We start from the raw sequence: 17,778 nt of genomic DNA on the forward strand, positions 1-17,778 counted from the left end.
GAGAGATGTCGTTGACCAACCGGTTGGAGCTGGGGCGGGTGCGCTTCGGAGCTTCTCGAGTATGCTGGGGTGATGCCCGCGCAAGGTGGAGAGTGAGTGAGGCGGTGACAGAAAGGAGACGGATAGGGTGGGGGCAGGGTCTGTTGTATTGCCAAGTCAGTCCCAGATGCGATATCAGCGTGGTAGCGGGGGGGAACGTGGCAATGTACCGTAGCTCGTGGCGTTGCGACCGCGTGTGTGAGGAGGATGCGTCTCCACACGAGAGAGGGTTGTGTAAAGCACAGGGAAGGTGCGATGGCGTGTTTGTTGCTGCTGCTGCGGGCGGTGGTCGCGCTTTCCAAGTGGGATGGCGGGGTCAACCAGCTGAACGCCAAATGGACTCAGGTACAATCTAATACGACACTACACAGTTCGAAGGGAAATGCGCGTGAGAATCAGAACTCAGAAACAACAGCAGCATGCGTCTATTATGGTCTGCAAATATACCTCACAGAAGGCTGCAGCCTTTTGTTTGGTGTCCGCGACGGCCGCCGCCCATACTTTGAGCTAACCGCCGAGATGATCCAGCCATTGTGTGAGCTGCGCGAGTCACATCCTGTGATTTCTGCTATATATGCACGAGAATCATCTTAAACATTAGAGAGTTGTTTCGCCAGTAGAAGCTACCATTCTTGGGTCACCTCGTGCAGGACACTCCGACGGGGTTCTGTATGCTGGATTTTTGCATTCCCCGCATCTACCCAATGTCAGCCCTCAGTCACTACCTTTTCCATCACCGCAGTCTCCTCTTGCAGCAGCGTGGTCGCCTGTCATCCACTTCGTCACTGAAGCTCAAGGCTCGGATGCTGTAGGGCCATGGCTGAAACTGGCTAGTTGCAGGGGCCTAGTTCCACATCTGCAACGGCTATACTTAGCAGACCCATTATGAGACCAGCCTCACCATGCGGGTGCGCCCTCTCCGAACCTATTGGTTCCCGGCCGTTCTCCCAAACTCAACCACCACCAACCGTCCTATTCTTACATTTCCAGTGGTCCGGGTCCAAGGCTCTTGACGGTCTTATCGTTGCTCTGTACGCGCCACGCATTTGCGCCTGTATTTTCCACAAGTCCGATTGGGAGTGAGGATGCTATATTCGCCCGGCACGTCGACATCATAGCTGTTTGATGCCGAAGCATCTGAGACTTCTAGAAGTTGTTTCAGATGGTCGCAAAGCCTGACAAGCAGGATTGAGGCCTCAGGACACCCGCTTTCGTGGTCTATATTGACCACTTCTGTCATCATTGTGGTCCAGATCTATCCGTTGGTTACCGTGCTACACAACTCCTTGTGCTATGTCGTAGCTTCCAGCTCCATGCCTCTGGAACGAGCGATGAACACGACTGCAAGGTCCCGTCAGGCCGCAATGAAGACCTTGTCGTGCAAGGCGCAGTCTGTGTCCCCAGCTTCTCTCTTTGCCATGTCAAACACCTATCCTGCAGCATCATCGTCATCACTGCATGGGCTGGTGGTCATTCCAACAGCTGCGTTGGCATGTGGGACAGGCCGAGGGTCCAGACAAAGCGATCTTCACCACGACACCATCTACAAAGCAGCGTTCGGAAAAATATCGGGTATTTATTGCAAGTCGCTAATGCTCTCAGAAATCTAGTCCATGTGTCGCTATCATAAATCATCACACCAGTACTCCCTGTGTTTCCAAACTCCGAGAAATCCATCTTCAGTACGGGTTCGCTCCTTGTTTATGCCTTGGAGCCCCTCAACCAAGCTGGTAGTCACGCCGATGCTAGTGTGCCCATTGGCGGATATTGGTTCCCTTGAGGTGCGCATGTGCACCATTGCTCTCTGGGTACGCTCTCCATGACGCCAGCGACGTGTTTACCGCAGCCCCACCATGTGATCTTGTCTGAGAGTTGTTAGCAATATTCAGACAATCAGCGTATGGTGGGTGACATACTGCAGGAGTCGCAGGAAGCCTTCTTGCACATCGTGAATGTCTAGTTGTGGATGTCGAAGTGTGGGGTGGTGTAGCGTGGAGTAGAGAGATGGAGACGATCTGCCGATGATGGTATGCCGAATGCAAACGAAATATGCCGAAGCCTCGAAGTAGAGTTGGATAGCGTAGAGTCTGGTAGAGCAGTAGTGTTGGATGCGTATCTTGGTTGAACGAGATACTGAATGCGGTCAGTTCGACAAGCTCCCCAGACCCTTATATATACCTCACACCTCCCCACCTACCCATACTTCTCGCCGAGGACCCTTTCAAACATGATACATCACCTACGCGTCTTGCGATCCCTCAGTGAGGCATGGAAATTCCTTCGGGCTCTAGGGGACCAATCCTCCCCAAAACACCGGGCCTTTGCATCTCGTCCTGCGTCTCTGATTGGCTGCATATGATTTGTCCGAACCATAGTCGGCGACCACATTCGGCGAAGTACCACTGGGACGCTTTTTTGCACTATATGGATCTAGTCTGCGGGAAGGGCGTCTGCTAGAACCTGTAGTAGGGTCCGTTAGCGAGCCATCTAGAATGAGGGTTGTCGAGGATTTTGGGTCGGTATTCCGGCTTCCGTGCGGTGAGGATTGGGAGGTGGAGATTCAGATCGTCTTAGTGGAGGAGCGGCGTGGGCGTAGTGCATTGGGTAGGCGTTTTGAACAATGCTACGCCTTTTGGCTGGCGCATGTGGATGCAGCTGGCTTTGAGATTGCCCAGGCCAGCTACAAAGGTGCATACGGTATGATGAGGTGGCTTCAGCCTCTTTGCGTGGTGGTCCTGAACACAAGCAGTTTTAAGCGGCGTACGATTGTTCAAACGGGCACGGTAGTAACATTCCAGAAGTCATATGACTAGGCGTCTCTCTAGCCCGAGTACAAAATCAAATCATCGATTACGAACAACAGAAGATCATGCAAACTAACCAGACTAGGCCTCTAGCAAACACATGGCGATCTATACAATGTACACTGCCGGAACTTTTGCTTTTGCATGATCCGAAACGCCTCCCGCTAGAGAAATCCTCTTGTGTCTAAAACTCGATCTTCGCTGCAGCCGCAGCTTGCGGCATCTACTTCGCCGACCAGCTTCTTTACGAGTTGCCGAAGTCCGCTTCTGACAACACACGCATAGCCCCATGAAACTTAGTCAAAAGTAATCTTAGTAGCGGCCTTGGTGTTGTCGGTGTCTTTGTAGAAGGCACCGTATGCACCATGTTCCTTCTTCTTGACAGTTGTACCAAACTTCATCAAGTCTTCAGGCACGTCCTGATTTGCTGCCTTGAGGACGTTGATCAACCTAAGAATAAAATTAGCACACTGAGACAATGCAAACGAACGCAAGGAGTACTCACGATCCGGAAAGTGCTTTGTCATGTTCCGTGAAAAGCGTGATCGCCAAACCCTCTTTTCCGGCACGACCCGTCCTGCCAATCCTGTGAACATAGTCCTCGGCTGTCAATGGGAACGTGACATTGATGACAAGTTTCACAGCTGGGATGTCAAGACCCCTTGCAGCAACATCAGTGGCTACGAGGAGCGGCACGTGGCCTTCCTTGAACGCCGCCAGTGAGGCGCTGCGCTTCTCTTGGCTCAAGTCACCGTGGATGCCACCCACGCGGAAGCCCTTCATGCGGATGAAGTTTTCGATGCGCATTGCTTCCTTCTTGTACAAGCAGAACACAAGGATACGATCGTCCTTGTTCTTGCCAGATTGGTACTGCTTGAGCAACTGCAACAGACGCTGCTCTTTAGCGCGAGGATCCACAACCTCGACGAGTTGCTTAATGCGCACATTGGCACGGAGCTCGCCAGATTGGTTGTCGCCGATCGTGATCCTGACAGGCGAGTTCATGAAGGTGGACGCAAGATCCCGGACGGAAGGCGGCCACGTAGCAGTAAACATGAGGGTTTGGCGCTTCTTGGGCGTCTGCGAGATGATTTGCCGAATTGCTTCTTCGAATCCCTTATCAAGCATACGGTCGGCTTCGTCGAGGACTACGTACTCGGCTTTGCTAAGGTCCGCTGAGCCATCACCAATCAAGTCGTTGAGACGACCTGGTGTAGCGACTACGATGTGCGCCTTACGGCAAGCAGCGACCTGAGGGTCTTTTGGCACACCACCGTATACGCAAACCACGGATAGTCCAGCCGGTGTCGCCAACGCTACCAATTGATCGTAAATTTGGACAGCCAGCTCACGCGTGGGTGAGACAATAACAGCCTTGATGCCCTTCCGCTTTTCCTTGGGTAACGCCGAGATGTATCGCACACAAGGTACACCAAACGCCAACGTCTTGCCGGAACCTGTCTCTGCAACACCAACCATATCCCTTCCTGACAGCAAGAATGGCCATGTCGCTGCTTGTATAGGTGTAGGAGCGCTGAACTTGGCAAAGAAGGCGCGCTGCGCATCATCGACTGGGAGGTACTTGAAGTTCAGGATAGGACGCAGCTTGCGAGCGGCGGGTTTGGGGTCTTGAATAGTCATGGTGTTTTTGGCGAGGAAAGCGTCGACCTCGGCCTGAGGGAGCTGCGTCAGCTCCTTGCTCTCTTCATAATCTCCTGACTCGGCAGTGGTTGCGGTGGTTACGGTAGGCTCGGCGCTGGTTTCGACCGATGTAGGTTTCGATGAAGGTACGGACTCGATAGCTTCACCCTTGGCCACAGCCTTCAAGCGCTTCTTCTCTGCCTTTCGCGCAGCCTTCTCAGCCGCCTTGATGGCTTCTTCGCTCTCTTCCGCAGTCTGGCCAGCCGGCTCATCCTCCGCCGCAGCCTTCAGCGCTTTTTTCGCCTCTTTAGCCTCCTTCTTTGCTTTCTTCGCCGCCTTGCGCTCGGCCTTTGAGAGCTTTTCTTCGTCGTCTGAGTCCTCTACAGCCAGGGCATCGCCATTCGTCTCGGTCGCATCGATTGCAGGCGTCTTGCTAAGCTTCTTGCTCTTGTCTTTTTTGCTCTTCTTTCTTGAAAGCTCGGGAGTAGTGGTCGCGCCATCTTCGGCGACAACATCAGAAATCGGACGTTTCCCCATCTTGTTGGTGGGCAATAGTACTTGTGGAGAAGCTGCGAAGGATGGCGGAAAAATCACTTTTTTCGTCGGCGGTCGGTACTAGGTACTATCGATAAGGCCACGGCTAGTCCCAAAGGGTCCAGCGCGATCATGGACCAGCAAATCTCGCGTCTTCGATGCCTCTTACCACCGTGCGCATGCATGAAGTGACGCGTGTAGGTTATTGTATCTGTCGATAGCAGGCTGTAGTCTCTACACCGTTCGGAGTGTTGATGCTAGGAATTTTCGCGATTTCGCGCTAGTCAAAACTTTTACACACTCACACTCACCACTGTGAGCCATGACCAAAACCACTAAGCAACAGGGGCCACTTTTCTCAAGACTTGATGAGCGATCATGGCGGACGTGACAGTGCTGAGATGCTGGCCAGCCTGTGTCGATGCGATCGATTGGTCTCCGGACGGCATCATTGCATTAGCGTCTGATGAGCGGGTAGAGCTGCTCGTGAGTTTCATTCTGTGTGTGTGCATACACTACGCGTCTTTTACTGATCACTGGGTAGTTTCCAAACACCATCGACTTTGAACGAGATCAGGTTGCTCCGCAGTGGCAGCATGTACCCCTCAAAGTACCTTTGTTCTCGACCGACGAGCTACCACTCAAAGAACCTGCGCCTATCTCAAACTATTCCATTGGAGAAGAGATATCTAATAGCGCTCCCATAAACATCGCGTGGTCGCCGCCTGGCCTTGCCAAGCACCGAAAGTGCGCGCTTGCGGCTCTCACTGCAAATTTAACGCTTTCCATCTGGTCAGCAGAAGGCAAGCCACAAGAGGAAGGAAGTTGGAGCCGACGACTCATCATCAACGACGCGCTCGCTGATCACTTCGAATATCGGGATGACGAGCCCAGTCATGTGACGGTGTCATCCAAAGAACGACTGCGATTGAGAAGCCGCATTCGAGCGTTCGCTTGGGCACCCGCTCTACCTTGTCCAGAACCGGCTGGTGTCATTGGAACTCACCTGTTGTACGGTCAGCACATGTTAGCTGTCTCCAACGATGACAACCACCTCGTCTTCCTGAAAATTGAATCACCAACATCCACCCTGGGAGCTGAGCGAGACTGGATGGCAGAGGTTTTGATACATAAGTCTTTCGCACCGCCCTCGGAAACTATTTTCTCACAACCCAACGTTTTCGAGGACATGATCAAACAGCAGAGGTACATTTCTCACATCGCATGGAGTCCTTGGGATAATCGTGAGGAATCTTACCATTCCGTAGTCGTATACGCTACGAATGAAGATGTGCGGGCGCAGGCTATCACGTATACTAGTGGGCGCATGACCTTTGACAATGAAGTCATCTACACAGGCTATGCACTCCGATATGATGGGCCAATGAAGTGGTTCCACAAGGTCGAAAGCGGGAACAGACTGAGGCTTGCCCTCTTTACGAATACTGAGCTAGTATATTTGACAGTATCCGCCCTCGACGCTTCTATCATCGAAAAAAGCACGCATGATTTGGACGGGCGATGGGACCCGATATCTGGTGTTGTTTGGGACACAACCGAGGCGGTAACACCTCGTCTCCACATAAGCTCACTAACATCGACCCTCCACAATCCAACAGCCGTTCTTAAGCAGACCTCCAGTGGCCTGAAGAGTCTTGGCACCCCAAGTTGGCGGGAGAAGATTGAGAACAATCTGGCGCTTTTCAGTGTCAAGAATGGACTCAAAGGAAATAGCAAGGTGAAGGTATGGGGTCTAACAAGGTCACCATTAGGCGACTTTATTGCTGCATGCAACAGCGTACATCCTTCTGATATGATCGAGTACGGTATTCCGGCTGACCGAAGCGGCACCGTGGCAATCAGCTCCCTGCGACCTGGTAGACAGCAGCAAGATCTCTTTCCCAAAGAGGAAGTCACCGCAGAGGGTATAACCTACAGTCTTAAGAAGTTGGCAGAAGGTGCGGTTGAGGACCCTGATGAGATGCCTGCTTTCGCCGAAGAAATGGTGGGAAAGCTCGTCATGACTTATACAGCTCCTTCTCTCTCCGAAAGAAGCTCGAAGACAATGGCAGTGTACTCGAATATCAATAATCTCAACTTACTCATAAGAGAGTTCAAATTGTCCGGCTTTCTCGATTCACATACGCTGAAGGACCGCTATACCATACTCGTATCCGAAGCATACAGAACGCAGATCCAAAAAGACCTTTTCAGGACACTGATTGCGTATCGCCTCGCACTTGCTTTGCAGCGTCTTCCTCCATCGCTTTCACATACTATCTTTAGCGCGGCAATTCTCATCCATCACAAGCAACTCATCACTCTTGTCAACATGGTCATGGGTCATGATGGTACGCCGGGAGCCTTTCCTGCTACAGATGGAAATTTGGAGGACAACAGCGCCTCACCAGTCAACTTCAGTATGGACGGTAGCGACTTTTCAAAGGATCAAAGTCCAGCGGTGTCAACAGCAGAGACGTGTGATTTCTGCTCGGCGTCCATACCCTTCACAGACCCCGCATCAGCGGCTTGTACCAACGGACACCAGTTTCCCAGGTGCGGATTGACTTTTCTGGCTATCCAAGCTCCAGGTATCACCAAGTACTGTGGCATATGTAGCACCCCGTTTTTGAGTGACGAGTGTGTTATGGCCCAAGAGTACGCGGACAGCAAGAAGAGTGTGAAGACTGGAGATGACACAATCATGACAGGCGTGGCAAGAGATGGCGAGCTATCAGAGGGAGGGACGAGGGGAGAGAGGGACAGTGGGTCATTGAATGGGGCGGATGGAGACGGTGCTGCAGAACAAGAAGACTGTGACGAAGAGAAGGACGAGGACCAAGAAAGCGATGACTCAGAAGGTGAGGACGATGTGTACGAAAGGAGGGAGCTTCCTGTCACATTGGCTCGGGTATTGTTCCTTTCTTGCGATGCCTGTATATACTGTGGTGGCAAATTTGTTGGTTGACCAACGCTCGACCAAACTCATCCGGCTGAAGAGATATAGTGCCTATCCTAGCGAAGAGATCCCGCTTCCATACTTCCCCACGCTCGCTCGATTCATTTACATGTTGTGGTCAGTTGTTACATGACTTTTCAACTCTCCAATTGGAAAACTCAGTCACTCCATTCGCTTGACCCCACACAATTAACCTCACATGTCTCTTATTGCGGGACGGAAGAAGAAGTAAAGGCCGAAAGCCGGCTTGAACCCACGGTCCGGATCCCTTGGCACCCATCCGCACAAACTACGCAACTCCACTTTTCACCCGCGGCAATCCCTGGCGCTTTCTAGAAGACTGGCTAGATCACCGCACAAGTCTCTCACGCCCCGCCCGACCAACCGCACAATGTACGCAAGTAAGTAGGAGCCAATGGCTAAGAAAAAACGCATGGGGCAAAATGGAGCCATCGACCAGTGAGGCCAAAGCTTACAGTCAACCTTGCTACAAACACAGTGGGATGCGGGGCAAAAGACGTGAAGCACACAAACGGGAGCCGCCGCTGACGGCGTTGCCGCAGGGAAGAGGTGGCATGAATTACCCTGCGTTTACCCTGCTGCCGCACAAGTCGCGCATGCTTTGGGTATATAAAGACTTCGTTGCTGACTCTCTACTGCTTCCTCCTACATCACAACAATCAAGTCCATCTCACAAACTCATCCAATCAACCTTTCCAACCTACCAAACACCTCCCAACAACCATCAACATGAAGGGTAACTGCGGCTGTGCTTCCGGTAGCTGCAACTGCGGCTCCACCTGCACCTGCGATGGCTGCCCCGTACGACATGCCCTGTCCTCCACTACAATAATCATGCTGACATCTTTCCAGGGCAAATAAGTCACCCACTCTACGAACTGAGGATGTGCGACGAAAATGATACGGTGAGTGACGTTGTGTCACTGTCACGCACATATCAGTGTGCTGACACCGTGCCAGATGAATTCAGGCAGACCGCGTCATACCAAACCTTCGAAGACATGTGTCATGGATGGTAGTTGAGAGACGTGCGACGATTAGGGGAAGGGAGAGTTCGGTGGCTCGAGAGACACCACATGAAAAATTCAATCACTTCACCACAATATTCGTGTAACATATGTTCTCACCGTTTCGTGAGCCTTGTCTTTCCATTAGTAAGCCTGTGAATGCTTTCGAGCCATGTAACAACACTGCGATCCATTGTTGTCACCGTCCTGGTATCCTATCCGCAACAAACCGTAGCGTTCTCCTGCATACGATCGTCGCCTCCGCTACTCACGTTGAAGCTCTCCCACCCAAAGATAAAGTAGCCCAAATATGCCCCAATGAAGATGCAGATGATGAAGTATCCGTTGTAATACATCGCCAACAACATGACGAAATACGCCACCGCAAATGCACACATGTGCAATGCTGCCCTAATCGCCTGTTGCATAACGCTCGGTCGGAACTTGCTCGTTGTGGTGGCTACAGGGCCGCAAGCAGCAGCAGTAGTAGCGGCGGGATTCTTAGTCGTGCCGTTGTCATTCGATGCGGAAGAAGCAGAGGAACCGATCGTTGAGGGAGCGAGTGTCTTGGAGTGTTGTGAAACGATGTAGCGATCGTACTCTTTCGCTGCACGGCGCAGAAATTCAAGGAGGATAACGAGGAGGACGACACCGATGCAGGAGCCGGCGAACATGGCTTTGGAGCGAACGTGCCATGATTCTGAAATAAAGCATGTATCGAGTACGTTCCAGTTCCACAACATCTATGTAAAATCTATGTTAGCTGAGACTCGCGATTGCGAGAGTACATGAAACAGGACTTACGCTAATTTTGCATCCGCCCATCATATCCATTGCGTCGTCCATACCGCCCATACCGCCTGATGAGGTTGCCATAGGCGCCATGTCACTAGCAGTCGGTACCATAACCATACTGGACATGGCCATACCGGTGCTGGTCGGTGCCATTGACATACCCATATCCATAGACATAATTGCTTGTGCCTGCATGGAGCGTGATGAGAAAGAGGTTCGAAGTTATATCGTAGTGATTGCAAACAAATGAGAACTTACCGAAGACTTGAAACAGCGCAATGAATGTATATATTCCAGTGGCGTGAGCCAAGTGACGTTGAGCAAGTTATGAGCAGATTTCCAAACGCGATACTGAAAGGAAGCGGCAACCACAACGCGATTTACTTGCAAGAGCTGTAAATTCAAAGAAGATTGAGAGCAGAGTGAAAGCTGCCGAAGATAGACGTCAAAGGAATATAAGTGGAACAACAGCGCTTATACTTTTCCTCGTGGTGTAAGCTTCGGAGCACTTCCCACGCCCAGAAAGCTTCTACGGCTGTCCCTGTGCAGTGGCGGGGGTCTCACAGACCGTCCACTCCATGCAACCTTACACAAGCGCTCCCGATCGTTGTCCCAACCTACCGTGCCACAAGACAATGCGGCAAGAGACCCGCAGGTTAATGTGGTGATGGTCATTGAGACTCGAGGAGCAGGGGTGGCCCGCAGAACGCTATACCAGAATGGGTCTAGAGGGCAAGCGAAGTGAGAAGGTTTCTGAGCACATTTTAGGCCTTCCTCCGAAACACGCGTGATAACAACAGACAACACTGTCCGGAAGGTCCTGAAATGCAGCAAGGTGTTGGATACATGCAGGTGGTGGTTGTTCGTTGGTGATGTGAGGGGAACGGGCCGCTTATGTCGCATATGTTGGGACTGCAGCTTACAGGCAGAATACACTTCAGTCAACGTGCGATAGATGACATTCGTATTACAATCACAGTAGGAAATCGTGCGGCCGTGTCCCGGCGATGTGGTTGCGAGTCTAGAAGGGTGAACGGTTGCAGGGTCTGCGCTGCATGAGCATGTGGTCCTGCATGTTGGATGCAACGAGCAGATCGATAAAGTGTCGAAGCTTGGGTATACCTGCAGTTATATCAATACTTTGATGTTCTCAACACTGCGAGATGCTTATTCTAGAAAGTTGGGTTGAGGAGCAGTCGTGCAAACCTATAAGCCAATGGGCTTACGCGCATCACGTCACCTTGAAGTAGTCGGCTGGGTAAACATGCGCTGACAGTGTTGGTACGAAAGAAGAGCGTCCGGTGATGTTTTGAGGTAACCTGTTTCACCAGCGAGCGGCCCACCCTACCGAGCGGCCCATGAACACCAGCGAAGCGTACGCGCAGCGACGTAGCTTAGCACCACAACACAATTTTTATACTCTTGCAACAGTATAATATTATTCAGAAGCGTCGCTATCATTCGCATCCTCAATTTCTACCTTGCACGTACGAGAGTTATGCCCAATCTTGCCACAACGGCCGCAGCGTCGCCCTGCGCGCACCCTCTTCGCCGGCTCCTCACCCTCCTCACGACTGCCACCCTCCTTTTCAGCAATTAAGTCTAATACCTCGCCAACTGTCAGTGTCTCCTCTGCCCGTACGTAGCGTCTCTTGCGACTCTTACGCTTAGTAAGCGTCTCTGTTGCGTCTCGAAGGCGCCCCATCTCTGCGCGCATTAACACCATCTCATGAGCTATCTGCTGCGCGCCTTTTGTTAGCTGTCGCACCTGCTCGTCAAGTGAACTTGCTGGAGACCCTCGATAGATTTGCATTTTGTTTCGAATCAGCGTTGATTGCGCCTCCATTTCTTTGGCGTTGCGCGGTGTTTGCGCCTCCCAAGCGGCGTCATCTTGCTGTGGTGGAGTTTGCGTACGCAGCTGCACATCCAGCTTTAATAACACGGCTTGTGGATCATGTGGACACAATCCAGCGCCTCGAAACCCTGCGCAAGCATTCTCTCTTGTAAATGCCTTCTTAAAAGCTACTTCAAAGGCTGGTAAGAAGGTCTGTTTGTTGATGTGGTGGATGCGATCGCGTGCCAAGGCTGAGATCTCATCGCCGTACGCGCGCTTCAACGGCGAGAAGCAGGCAACGTCAAGCGGCTGCAGGAGGTGCGACGAATGTGGAGGCATACAGAGGGCGATAATCTTCTTCTCCTTGCAGCGATCCTGAAAATCTATTGAGCAATGGCCTCGTGGCCGTCAATAATAAGCAGCCTGTACGCTCCTACAGGCCTCGCATGCGTATCAAAGTGTTCAAGCCAAGCAAGCGCTAGATCGTTGTTTGTCCAGCCTGTTGGGCTTACTTGAATAACCCAGTTGCGTGGGAGGTCCTCAGTGAACCAGTTAGAGATAAGAACCTTGCCGGCAAAGATGAGGAAGGGTGGGATAACGCGCCCTATTGCGCTGACGCCCTGTATCAACGTAGTCCACTCGCGATCACCAGGCTGAAGCTTCTTTGCTTTCCCAGGCTTGTCTATGCCTGTCACTACGAGTTGCGACGATATCTTGCCCATCAGGAAGCCAGACTCGTCAAAGTTGTACATGTCGTCGTCTATAATGCCGTACTTCGCCTTCATGTTCTGAACCAGCATGAACCAGGGCTCAATGATTGCTGGGTCCTCGCAGAGAGCTCGCTGGCGATCGTATGGACGGCTCCAGCGCGTGCGCAGCTCAGGTGTACGCTGGATAAACCTGTCAACCCAGTTCTTGCCAACAGACTTGACGCCGCGATCGCGCAGCAATCTATCAGCCATATCTCGTACGTGTAGCTTCGAGGGCGGTACTCCACGCAGATTCTCATCAAGTATACGTTGTACAATCACCTCCTCTTCTAGCTTCGTCAGGCTCTTTGAGTTTGGCTCGCAGTCGCGTCTAGAGGGCTTCCCGTCGCGTCGCCGTCGTATCGTCGTCTTTGGGACTTTGTAGACTGCCTCCGCACGCCGCAGGCTTGGAATTTGGTTACGTTTAACGTCTAAGAGGGCAAGCTGCACATCAGCTTCAGTATAAGCCTTGAGAGGTTGTGGTTGTTGAGACATTACGTGTTGTTGCTAGGTACGCGTGTTGGTGGGGGAACTGGGCCGCTCGGTGGGGTGGGCCGCTCGCTGGTGAAACAGGTTATGGGTTTTGGCCATCATTTGTTGATGCTAATGTACCAAAGCAGTGTACAGATAGTAATAAATACCGTGATAAACTTTACATATCGCAGCCATACACAATGTAGTTCTGGTCGAGGTCGTTCCAACGGGTACGCCTACTTAGCCACAGTCTCATTCCTGGCGAACGGGTCAATGCTTGGATCCGTGATCCTCACATGCTCGATGAAACGCGCGATGTTTGTAGCATTCTCTGCGCTGTATGTTTGTTCAACCCAATGCAGCATCATATCGATACCAGCTGTGACTCCTGATGAGCTCCAGATAGGTGGTAAGCTTGAGTAGTCCTCGACCCATCGAGCAGACGGCATCCAAGTCGTATTTAGATTGGCTGCCACTGTTGTCGGCCAAGAAGATTTGTTCGCAGTAGCTTTCCTACCGTTCAATATACCAGCACGAGCCGCAAGTGCTGATCCTGTACATATAGTGAGGACCTGTCGAACTTTTGGTGCAGTTTCACGGATGTATTCCATAGTAGCGTTCAGACTTGTTGGGTTGCGCCATCCCTGTCCGCCAGGAATAATGAGAACGTCCAGTTCCGGTGCTGTCTCGAACGTGTGTGTAGGCGTAAGAGATGGATACACTGAAGAGTTCAGTGGGTTCATCGCCGCCATTACTGGACGCGTGGTGACTGGCTCCAGGGTCTCGGCAATATATACGATATTTGTTTGGTATGATCCGCCGATGAATTGTAGGATCTCCGATGGACCGTAAACATCAAGCATGTCGAACATGCGGAAGAGAACAATGCCATAGGTGCGCGGTACGGTGGTATCAGACACTGTTTGAGGTCAGTCTTTTTCTTAACTTTCCGTCGTTGGCAGGGAAACCATACATGCTGCTACTTGGCTGAGAGGAAGACAGAGAAGAGATGCGAGAGGCCACATGAACTGCAAGAAACCAACCATGGCGTATGTGATGAAGATGAAACGTGTCGAACGGAATGCCAAACATTAACCCACTGCATAGTTTGCATTCATCTGAATTAGGTTGATAATATACACTTTTGTATACTTAGACTTCCACCGTCGAGTCACGCAGACGTGTCAGGTGTTCGTTTACTCTATCACAGACAATATAGGACTCTTGGCCAAATCCCATATTCTACGAGTACAAGCGGTTGTTAATGAAATATGGGGAAAGGCGTCCAGCCAACTCTCCATGCCGATGAACTCTCAATCTACGGTGAAGTTGTTCACAGAGCGGACAGAGGTGTGATGCTGAAGCTCTAACAAAGTATGCCGGCAAACTGCTAGATTGCGTTAGCATTGTCATACAATCTCGCTCAGATCCTGAACATCTCCATCTTTGTCGCGAATATGCGTGGCTGATGCTGCGCTAAATTGCGCAAGTTCCTGCACGATGTCAGATGCAGGAGATAGGCGAAAGGAGATGAAAGTGTAGATGGCCCGTACGCGAGAATGTGGGGAACAGGCCGAAACATGAACGCGATCGCGTCTCCGTCATCCACGCACAGCACTACTTAGGTAAATGTTATCACCACGCACTTATCACCAACAACTCGTGAGATCACAAACTTGAAATGATTATTGCGGGCTGCAGTCTTGTTTGATATATCATGAATTGCTAACGTAGAGAAGCGCCCTTGCACCCAACGCCAAATCTGCCCAGTCCCAGGTATCAATATAGGTGATGATCTCACCATGCTTCATAAATTACAATGATCTGCTAAAAACAATGTAGAAATAGACAATACGAAATTTTAACCCCAAGACGAAACCATCATGTGTGCCCTACGACTGCGACCGAATCGAACGAAGCATGGAAATAACTGGGATGAGCTTGCGCAACCTGTTCTTCTCTTTTGACTGAACGAAATGCGTATCCTGGCGTCTGAGGGGACTCGGATTGATGGGTGAGACGATGACGGTAGCGCCTTTCTCTGCGCTGGGATCGCAGGCGATGACGGACGTTTTCCTACGCACAATAGGGGAACCCACAGGAGAACGCATCTTGTCGGAGATTGGCGAGAACATGGCCTGCTTGCGACCGACAGGCGAGCAGACAACAATGGGTCTCTGTCCGTCGGCAGTGGGCGAGGTGACCACAATTGGGTTGTTTTTGCCGACGACAGGCGAACAGATGATAATGGGGTGCTTCTTCTCGGTGATCGGAGTGACGAGCACGATTGTGCTCTTCTTGTTTTGATTGAAGACGCTGATCTTCTCTGTGGGGGTAGGTCCGGGGATGATTAGCTTGGGCGGCATAGCAACAGCAGTTGTTGTGGCTGATTTGCGCTTCAAGCTGAAGTAAGATCCGTCGGGACCGTCAACCCAAGAGCCATCGAAATCTGGACTTTGCAGTGCTTTTCTGGCCACCTGGGCCTTGGCCAGATACATGAATTCGTCGCCCTCCACCTTGATCATGCAGTTGTGCCAGGGTGTCGGAAGCTGGTATTCGTAGACTGGATTTGGCTCGAGACGCGTCTCAAGAGAGTCGATCGCGCGGACCATGCTTGCTGGTAAGAGACGGATGGCGAACTTCGGGCCTGCATTGTTGTGTGCGTGGATCGACAGACGAACGTAGTTGGGAAGCAGAAGCTCAGTCAAGTTTGAGTAGGCTTGGTTACGAGACATCATTTCTTCGGCAACAAGAGCAGCTGTCTTCTTCTTCTGCTTACCGCTCAGAGACTTGACTGAAGGAATGTCCGCAAGGTCCTCAAGCATAAAGCGAGTTTGACCACGGTAGAGACCAAGAGCGTCTGGCTCCTGCTGTTCGATCAACTGACGGATATATGCGCGGTCAGGTCCTCCAATTCCCAACATCAGCTTACGGCACAGCTCTGCGTCCCCGGTGAGCTTAGTCTTGACAGGGTGCGGCATCTGATGAGAGTTCAAAAGCAACTTCTGGAGACCTTGGAAACCGTCAGAGTCGGCAGAGAAAATGTTCTTCAGGCCCTTAAACTTGATGGTGGGGACAGGGCTGACATCTTCCGGATATCGCTCCTTATATATCGCGGCCATGCAGGCGTCGTATGTATCGATCATCTCATCGTCAACACCGACTGTCTACGCTTAGTACTTGTCCTGATTGGGAGCGCTGGTAGGAGACTTACTACAGTCGGAGAAGACATGTCCATCGTTGATAACCCACATAGTCGCACCAGGCTCGTAAACCGTGTTGACCTCCTTGACAAAGTCATGTAGCACATCCATCGCGATATGCTCAGCTAGATCCGGCATGATACCACCAACCTTGTTTGGGTTGGGCGATTTGCAAGGGAAGGCAGGTAAGGCAAGCTGGATTGGAAGGTTCTTGTCAACATAGCCGTAGACGCGGTTCAAGAAAGCTTCTTTTCCGCAGACATGCCATTGGTCGTCCCTAGACACGTTCTTGAGCCTACGTTCAAAAATATCGGCTATTGTCGCACATGTTTCCCGGTGCCTTGCTGCCCACGGTGTCGTCGATGTTGAGATGTGAGCAAACGGCTGGAATTCGGTTTCTAAGAGAATGAAGCGCTCCGCCCATACCCCAAAGCCGTCGGCCTTGACAGACTTTGGTCTTGATGTCAGCATACCCAAGAAGAGACCATTTTCGTGCTCGATCTCGGATACCTGGGTATGTAGTTCTTCTTGCTGATATGAAGGAGGGTAGTTCGAACGAATGTTAAGAAGAGCCGGGATATCGGCTGTGATCTGGATAGTCTTGATGGACTTGCCAGAGGGAAGTTGGAGCGAAGCCCATTGCCTCTCGGTGGAGCAAACAATGTCCTTCAATTGTGTCCAGATTTCCGGTAGTGATTTGGAGTTACTGCCTTCGACTGCTAAGAGCTCGCCAGAGGCATTCCTCCAGTATAGGCCCTGGATACAGTGATAGGTATTGATGGACTTGTTTAGTGGTGCCATGGTAAAATATCAATGATGAGAATCGGGGTTTCGCTAAAAGTGAATTGCTAAAAGTCGGAACAAAGAAAAAGAGATGAAGGAGGCGTGCGTTGAGCGATTGTAGGCTGTTTACTGGCCTATAGAACCGCCAACAAGCTGGCTTCTAATATATGAAAGAGATACAACGCGCAGGTCCCGAACATTACAAAGGTGACACTCCACGCAGTCAAAGCGCGCTCGCCCCTGCCCGCTGCGGATGGCATCAAGGACAAGCCACAGCTCGTGCGCTCCGCACACCGACTGGTACGCTAATTACGGCACCATTCAATCTCGCTACGCACCGGGTCAGCCCATGGGATTGGCCGTTATGCTCAACGTGTCGGGCAGCTGTGTGGAGCTGTTCGATGCTTTGCTACTGCGGTGGGACAAATGGCATGCTGCTCCTAGCCGGGATGCATAACTTGGCATCAGCAGCAGCCTAGGGCTAGCTGAACCAACTCTGCAAGTAGACGGCGAGCTGTCTTGCACAGACGTCTGCCATACGCCAGGATTTAGCGAGCTATCACGCAACAACCGGTCTAGGTGAGTGGTCGTGGTAGAGGTATCATGACCCCACGACATGTGCATGCACTGCTTGGCGGTATAACCTGGGTGGAAGGATCTCCACCCCTGTCAGCCACACCACAAACGGCTGGTTCATCCCCCAGGTGTCATGGCAAAATCCGAATGTTACCACCCAAAACTCCTTACTATCTAAATGTAGGTGCATGGGGCTGTTCAGGCGTGCAGGGTGCGTGCGCCAGCCTACCTCGCTTCAGCCTTCAGCCTTCGCTTAGAGACACTGCCCCCAACATACCTGGGTAGGGCTGAGATCCTTCGAGCATTGGTGGAGAGTTTCATATATGCCCTGGCTGAACAGTCGTCGTCAGTATTATCAG

The 17,778-nt window shown here is 51.6% G+C and overlaps 5 protein-coding genes across 5 annotated transcripts; 1 reads left to right on the forward strand and 4 right to left on the reverse strand.

Moving 5' to 3' along the window:
• Window positions 1–3,139: 3,139 nt before the first annotated feature.
• Window positions 3,140–5,021, reverse strand: ALTATR162_LOCUS11140 (uncharacterized protein; the record flags this gene model as incomplete). The annotated part of the gene is made up of 2 exons (XM_043318782.1): window positions 3,140–3,293; window positions 3,349–5,021. 2 exons carry the CDS (start codon window positions 5,019–5,021, stop codon window positions 3,140–3,142), a joined length of 1,827 nt encoding a protein of 608 aa, XP_043174717.1.
• Window positions 5,022–5,396: 375 nt separating this feature from the next.
• Window positions 5,397–7,986, forward strand: ALTATR162_LOCUS11141 (uncharacterized protein; the record flags this gene model as incomplete). Its single annotated transcript, XM_043318783.1, has 2 exons — window positions 5,397–5,504; window positions 5,563–7,986. The coding sequence occupies 2 exons, from the start codon at window positions 5,397–5,399 to the stop codon at window positions 7,984–7,986; spliced, it is 2,532 nt and encodes an 843-aa protein (XP_043174718.1).
• Window positions 7,987–9,220: 1,234 nt separating this feature from the next.
• Window positions 9,221–9,977, reverse strand: ALTATR162_LOCUS11142 (uncharacterized protein; the record flags this gene model as incomplete). The annotated part of the gene is made up of 2 exons (XM_043318784.1): window positions 9,221–9,748; window positions 9,810–9,977. The coding sequence occupies 2 exons, from the start codon at window positions 9,975–9,977 to the stop codon at window positions 9,221–9,223; spliced, it is 696 nt and encodes a 231-aa protein (XP_043174719.1).
• Window positions 9,978–13,093: 3,116 nt separating this feature from the next.
• ALTATR162_LOCUS11143 (uncharacterized protein) lies at window positions 13,094–13,903 on the reverse strand (the record flags this gene model as incomplete). Its single annotated transcript, XM_043318785.1, has 2 exons — window positions 13,094–13,776; window positions 13,831–13,903. The coding sequence occupies 2 exons, from the start codon at window positions 13,901–13,903 to the stop codon at window positions 13,094–13,096; spliced, it is 756 nt and encodes a 251-aa protein (XP_043174720.1).
• Window positions 13,904–14,749: 846 nt separating this feature from the next.
• On the reverse strand, window positions 14,750–16,861 carry ALTATR162_LOCUS11144 (uncharacterized protein; the record flags this gene model as incomplete). The annotated part of the gene is made up of 2 exons (XM_043318786.1): window positions 14,750–16,020; window positions 16,072–16,861. 2 exons carry the CDS (start codon window positions 16,859–16,861, stop codon window positions 14,750–14,752), a joined length of 2,061 nt encoding a protein of 686 aa, XP_043174721.1.
• Between the last annotated feature and the right edge of the window lie 917 nt (window positions 16,862–17,778).

Source organism: Alternaria atra (assembly GCF_907166805.1).
Source record: "Alternaria atra isolate CS162 genome assembly, contig: 35, whole genome shotgun sequence".
Classification (NCBI taxonomy): Eukaryota; Fungi; Ascomycota; class Dothideomycetes; order Pleosporales; family Pleosporaceae; genus Alternaria; species Alternaria atra.